The sequence below is a fragment of the Contarinia nasturtii genome, unplaced genomic scaffold, assembly GCF_009176525.2.
Source record: "Contarinia nasturtii isolate CC-2019 unplaced genomic scaffold, AAFC_CNas_1.1 Cnas_scaffold_2284, whole genome shotgun sequence".
Taxonomy (NCBI): domain Eukaryota; kingdom Metazoa; phylum Arthropoda; class Insecta; order Diptera; family Cecidomyiidae; genus Contarinia; species Contarinia nasturtii.
Genome location: NW_022199607.1, coordinates 7,337 through 13,905, shown reverse-complemented (window position 1 = coordinate 13,905; position 6,569 = coordinate 7,337). Strand labels below are relative to the sequence as shown.

General features: G+C 34.3%; 2 protein-coding genes across 2 annotated transcripts; one reads left to right on the top strand and one right to left on the bottom strand.

The window, feature by feature from the left end:
• Positions 1-99: 99 nt before the first annotated feature.
• LOC116348123 lies at positions 100-2,922 on the top strand. The gene is made up of 2 exons (XM_031778993.1): positions 100-2,752; positions 2,827-2,922. Exons 1-2 carry the CDS (start codon positions 290-292, stop codon positions 2,920-2,922), a joined length of 2,559 nt encoding a protein of 852 aa, XP_031634853.1. The 5' UTR covers positions 100-289.
• A 1,913-nt stretch (positions 2,923-4,835) lies between these two features.
• On the bottom strand, positions 4,836-6,041 carry LOC116348122. The gene has a single exon (XM_031778992.1). The coding sequence runs from the start codon at positions 6,039-6,041 to the stop codon at positions 4,836-4,838; it is 1,206 nt and encodes a 401-aa protein (XP_031634852.1).
• Between the last annotated feature and the right edge of the window lie 528 nt (positions 6,042-6,569).

Genomic DNA, 6,569 nt, shown 5'->3' with positions numbered 1-6,569 from the left:
TTTCTTAATGTGTTTTGTCTACAACGACATTTGGAAGAAAACGAACATAATGGTACGAGCGTTAAACGATTTCATATGGAATTACCGCGCTCGCGTCGTCTGTGAACTGATATTTCCACCCATTACGTGCGTATATGTGCGTTACACTTTCTCGCGCTCTCAAATGAAGACAAAACAATGTATAAATGAATTTGAAAACACAAATATTAATGATTTTTTCTTCGATTGCATATACTTGTATGCACTTTCATGGATCAATGGAATTTTAGTCTTGAATTGAAGTTCAATAATGTCGCATCTCATCGAATTTGAAGAACGTGAAAGTGCATTTCAGAATAGATTGCACACTTTTGGCATTATAAATCGTGGACATAAAGAAATCGAAGATTTTTTTGAAGATGCATTTTTCTATTTTGATTCTAATGTTAAATCTATTTTGGATGATCATTATCTAATTAAAGTATCAGTGTGTTTACATGCAATATTTGAAAAGAAAGTTATGACAAGTGATGGTGTAGAGGAATGTGTCACGCAGCCAATGTATCTCCATACAAATATGGAAATAGTAGATTTTGAAACTGAACTAAAACAATTCTACGACGAATATATTGTAACTGTTGTTCAAAATAGAATAAGTGAAATCGAATTACGGGGTAGCGGTTTTACATTGAAAGAAATCATTGATATGGAAACACAAACGAGCAGCTACGATCCGTATAACGGTGCTTCATACATGAAGTTGCCGAAAAAACTTGAGAACAAAAAAGCCATTATTAATGTGCAAAATAAGGATGAGAAATGCTTTATGTACGCCATACTATCAGCGCTTCATTCAGATTTGAAAAATCCTCAACGTGTGAAAACTTATAAAAATTATCTGAATGAACTGAATTTTGAGGGCTTAAATTTCCCCATCGGCTTAAAAGAGTTAAAAAAATTTGAACAACAAAATTCAACGATATCAGTGAACGTATATATGTGGAGCGAAAAAAATGAAAAAGTACGCCCCTTGCGTTTAACAAAAAATGTAAAAGCCAATCATGTGCACTTGTTGTTGTTATCAAAAAATGTTGGTGATACCGATGGGGTGAAAACACATTATTGTTGGATAAAAAATTTGAGTGCGTTAATAGGCAAACAAATTTCGAAAAATTGCCGCAAAAAACTATTCTGTGACAGATGTTTGAACCATTTTGTCTGTTTCCAAGCACTTGAGCAGCACAAGATGGCATGCATGAACCAAAACGAATGCCAAATCATCATGCCTATTCCAGGGGTAAACGACTCGATTCAATTTGTTAATTTTCAAAAACAGATACCAGTCGAATTCGTTGTTTATGCTGACGTTGAATCGGTTTTACGAACACCAAATGATGATGAAAAACCATTCGATAGCGAAAAAACTGAGACCAATCAAAAACATGATGTGTTTAGTATTGGTTATTTCTGTGCTGCCGATTATGGTGAATCAAAATATCATTTCAATCGGGGAGCGAATTGTATTGAGTGGTTTGTGAATGAGATGGAAAATCTCGGACATGCTGCAAGCGCAGTATTATCACGAAAAGTCCCCATGAGATTGAGTGATGAAGAACAAGTACTTTTTATATGGAGTGATGATTGTCACATCTGTGGAAAAAATATCTACAATGAAGATGATAAGGTGCGTGATCACTGCCATAGGACCGGTGAATTTCGCGGGGCTGCACATAGTAAATGCAATCTTAAATACCAACGAGCTAAACACATAACTGTGGTATTTCATAACTTATCAAATTATGATTCACACTTCATCATAAAAGCATTCACCCAAAACATAGATGGTGAAGTTTCGGTGATACCACGCAACGATGAAGTGTATATTTCATTTTCAAAACATATTGATTCAACGCGAAACAAAGTTGAAGGATTCTGCGGTGTAAAATTGCGTTTCATCGACTCTTTACGTTTTATGCGTTCGTCATTGGATTATTTAGCATCAACACTCCCATTGGAAAAGAAAAAAATTCTACGAGCTGAATTCAAAGATTTGAACGATGAGAAAATGAGGCTGCTCCAGCGGAAAGGTGTTTTTTGCTATGATTATCTCGACTCAGTTGAAAAGTTGAATGAAACATCTCTACCACCGAAAGAAAAATTCTTTAACACGCTAAACAATTCTGGTATAACCGATGAAGAATATGCACATGCTGAAAAGGTTTGGGAAACATTCAACATTAAAACATTGGGTGAATACTCCGATTTATATTTAAAAACGGACATTTTGTTGCTTGCTGATATATTTGAAAATTTTCGAGACAAATGCTTTTCAATATATCAACTTGACCCAGCCCACTATTTCACAGCACCTGGGTTATCGTTTGATGCCATGCTAAAGCAAACAAAAGTCGAACTCGATCTCATAACTGATGTTGATATGTTGTTATTTATCGAACGCGGGATTCGCGGTGGGATTAGCCAATGTAGCAAAAGGTACGCACGAGCCAACAACAAGTACACTGAAAACCATGATCCAGAGCTTGAGTCCAATTTTTTAATGTATTTAGATGCCAATAATTTGTATGGATGGAGCATGCTACAATATCTGCCTCATAGCGATTTCAGATGGAACCATGAAGAGTTCACAGCGGCCGACATCATGGCATTACGAGATGATTCATGCATGGGGTACATCTTTGAAGTAGATCTAGAATACCCACAACATCTGCATGACACCCATAAAGACTACCCATTTTGCTGTGAAAACAAAACGGTACCCAATACTAAAAACGATTCAAAATTACTTCTCACCTTAGATGATAAGAAAAAATACGTTATACATTATAGGATGTTGAAATGCGCATTGAAACATGGTTTAGTTTTGAAAAAAGTGCACAAAGTACTACAATTCAAGCAATCGCAATGGCTCAAGCCATACATTGAATTAAATACGAAATTGCGCACTCAAGCATTGAACGAATTCGAAAAGGACTTTTATAAGTTACTTATAAACGCGATATTTGGCAAAACAATGGAAAATATGCGCGAAAGAATTGAAATAAAATTAAAAAGTAAGTGGGATGGGCGATATGGAGCTAGGTCGTATATAGCGAAACCTCATTGTAAAAAATATAAAATATTTGATGAGGATTTAGTTGCAATTGAAATGAAAAAAACATTTGTGAAAATGGAAAAGCCTATTACTGTTGGCATGAGCATCTTGGATATTTCAAAAGTATTAATGTATGATTTCTATTATGGCTATTTAAAGCAGAAATACGGTGAAAATGTATCTTTACTTTATACGGACACTGACTCGTTTATCTTGGATGTCATCACAGAGTGTTTTTACAGCGATATGTTAGCCGACATTGAAAAGTATGACACAAGTGATTTTCAAGAGTCAAATGAATATGGATTACCGCGCGTAAATAAAAAAGTCCCCGGTCTTTTTAAAGACGAATTAAATGGGCAAATATTAACTGAATTCGCTGGGCTTCGCAGTAAAATGTATTCGGTTAGAGCTAAAAAAGATGAAAAATTTAAAACAAAAGATGGAGAATTGATGGAAGGTATGAAAAAAGCGAAAGGCCTTAAAAAATGTGTACTATCGAAAACTATATCATTTCAAGATTATATGAATTGTATTGAGCAAAATTGCACAGTTATAAGAAGTCAGAATACCATCCGATCGAAAAAACATCAAGTGTACACTATAGCCCAGACGAAAACTGCATTAAGTCCATACGATAATAAAAGATACATATTGAATGGAAACATTGAAACTTTGCCATGGGGGCATTACAAAATTCCAAGCGAAATTAATGCATAGCGTAGCGTAGTAATAAGTGAAAAAAATACAATACTTTTTTTGTTTTTATTCTTTATTTTGAAATAAAAAAAAAATTTAAAATACATCTTTTTCATCAACCCATGAATTGTGTTGGCTATCGAATCCAAGCCACTTTACATATATTTTTTTTCCTTTTCTGCGAATAATTTTTTCCACTAAATATAAATCTGGATATTTGACTAATTGTAATTCTTCTGCATAGACAGTGCCTTTGATCTCATGGCCATCTAAATCAATCAATAAATAAGTGACTGGATTCGTTTGCTGCACTTTTTTTATTTTGAAAATTTCACAGGTCCAGTTTGGTGTGTACCCCTTTGAAAACATATATTTATATTTGCTCATTCGCACTAAGTTACCAAGCTTGAATTTGGCTTTAGCTCTACGGAATGATGATGTATAATCGTAAACAGTGTCCAAAAGAAATTGCTCGTTCGATACATTTACATCGTTTGGTTTCATTTTTATTGTTCGATGCTTGGTGTGGTTATATTCATCAACTAATGTTTGCACAATATCAATCCATTTATAGGAGCCACGAAAACTGAATTCTTTCCACATTCGATCTTTTAATGTTCTATTGAAACGTTCAACAATTGCTGCTTTTTTCGTGGTAAAAGTGGAGTACAAATGAATTCTTCGTTGCTCTAGCATTTTTTTCATTGGTGCATTGTAGAATTCTTTACCATTGTCAACATGTAAATGTTCAATTGGATGTCCCATCGAATTTAGTACTGACTCCATTGCTTGCGTTACTTCTTGAGCAGTTTTATTCTTTAATGCATGCACATATGCTTTCTTTGAAAAAATATTAATTACGGTTAAAATATATTTCATGTTGCGATTCTGCTTTGCATATGGAATCATTTCTACTAAATCCGCCTGTATGGTGTCATTTATTCCCTTCATATCTGTTTTTCGCCGCATGAAATTTCTGCGAGCACTGCGGTGTAATTCGTTCACTAAATCACGTTTGCTCATTTTTTCACTTTTCTTATATAGCTTAGATTTCACGATGAACTATACTGCTGAAAGGTGAGTATCGGACTAAATTGTCATGAATGATCAGGCAATATGCTGTAGTTAAAGCTGGGAAATTTTCTCTGGCCTCTAATTCCAAGCGAACGTCAACCATTCCAGTTTTCACACTCTCATCTGATTTCGTGCAATCGAAAGCAAACATTGGTTTTTTCGTAAAGTTATCCAGATTATATTCGGTTGGATTGTAGAATGAAACTTCATTGTAATATGTACATTGTATAGTTTTCACCATGTGAAATAATTCAGAGAAATGATCTGCAGTGAATTGTAAATTTAGGTCGTCGTATGGATAGCGTTCATTATTCAAATATAATTTTACATTCGATATGTTGCAGGTATCAAAAGCTGACGAATCATTCACAATGGTGCTGCGATTTGTTTGAAATGCCACAATGACATAACGAGGTTTTCTAACTTGACTCGTTGTTTTCACGCTCCAGGTGTGGCGATTTGTTGTTGGCAAAGCTGGTAACTCATATAAATCCCACGAACGGTACGGAATATAGAGGTTTTCGTTTCGTGATATCGTTTTAAGCATAGATAATTTTGCTTGATCGCTAAGCGATACATGTGGCACTTTCCATTGAATTTTATTGATTGTCAATGTCAATATGTCAGCATTTGATTGATATACACATATATTTGATCTATTTCGTACCAAAATTAATTCATGTTTGCAGTTCAATATAACTTTTCGGAAATCATCACAGAATCCGAATATGAAACGAAGTGGAATCATCATGCGATATGTTCCAGTGGTAATCGACTTATCTCCTTTATCATTAAACAATTCATATAAATAATGATCCTCTGATTTACATGCGACCACGCATTTCATTATAGATGTGATGCCGGGCAATTTGTTACGATCAATTTCAATACCATTCAATTCATATCGCATTTCGCTAAACATGTGTGAAGTAAAATTGTATGAAAATACAGCTTGATTGTTAGCAAACAATTCATTGTCAGTTCTTGCGCATGAAAACTCCATATATATGTAGCTCTGAGATGGTAGAGTGATTAAATCCTGCGATTGTATTGTAATTCTCACTTCATCGTTGTTATTGAAGGAAGTTGTGTAAGGAGTGTACGTATGAAACTGTTGACTTATTACATCATTTTCATCAACGATTGAGTTCTTTATACTCAAAATATTGTTCGCCATCTTTGTTTTTTTTTTAATTTTTCTTCTTATTGTTATTCACTTTCAAGCGCAAACCGATACTTTTCAAAAAATTTCTATTTTTAACACTCAGAACCTTCCGCTTGGATCGTGTGCTCTGCTTCAAGGTTCGATTCACAATGGTAGACTTTCTCGAAAAATTGTTGCTCTTATAGTCTTCTTGATGATAGAGTAACATTTTTCTTTGCTTACGTACTCGTACAAAAAAAAATACGTGTTTATTCAACGTACGTCAAATAACAACTGACTCAATTCGATGCCGATTGTGTGTGTATATCCACAACCACTCACTGATCTCTCTTTATATGTATGCGACATGTAATTTGTTCATCACGAAAATCAATAAAATGTCCATCTTGATCAATAATCGAAATATTTAATTCATTTATTCTATGTTTGATGATTGGAAGATAAATCAAATGTTTCGGTTGTTCCATAATTCGATATCCAGGTGCAACCTTTGGGCTAAACTCATATATTGTATGTGTGCATTCCCCATTGTTATATGAT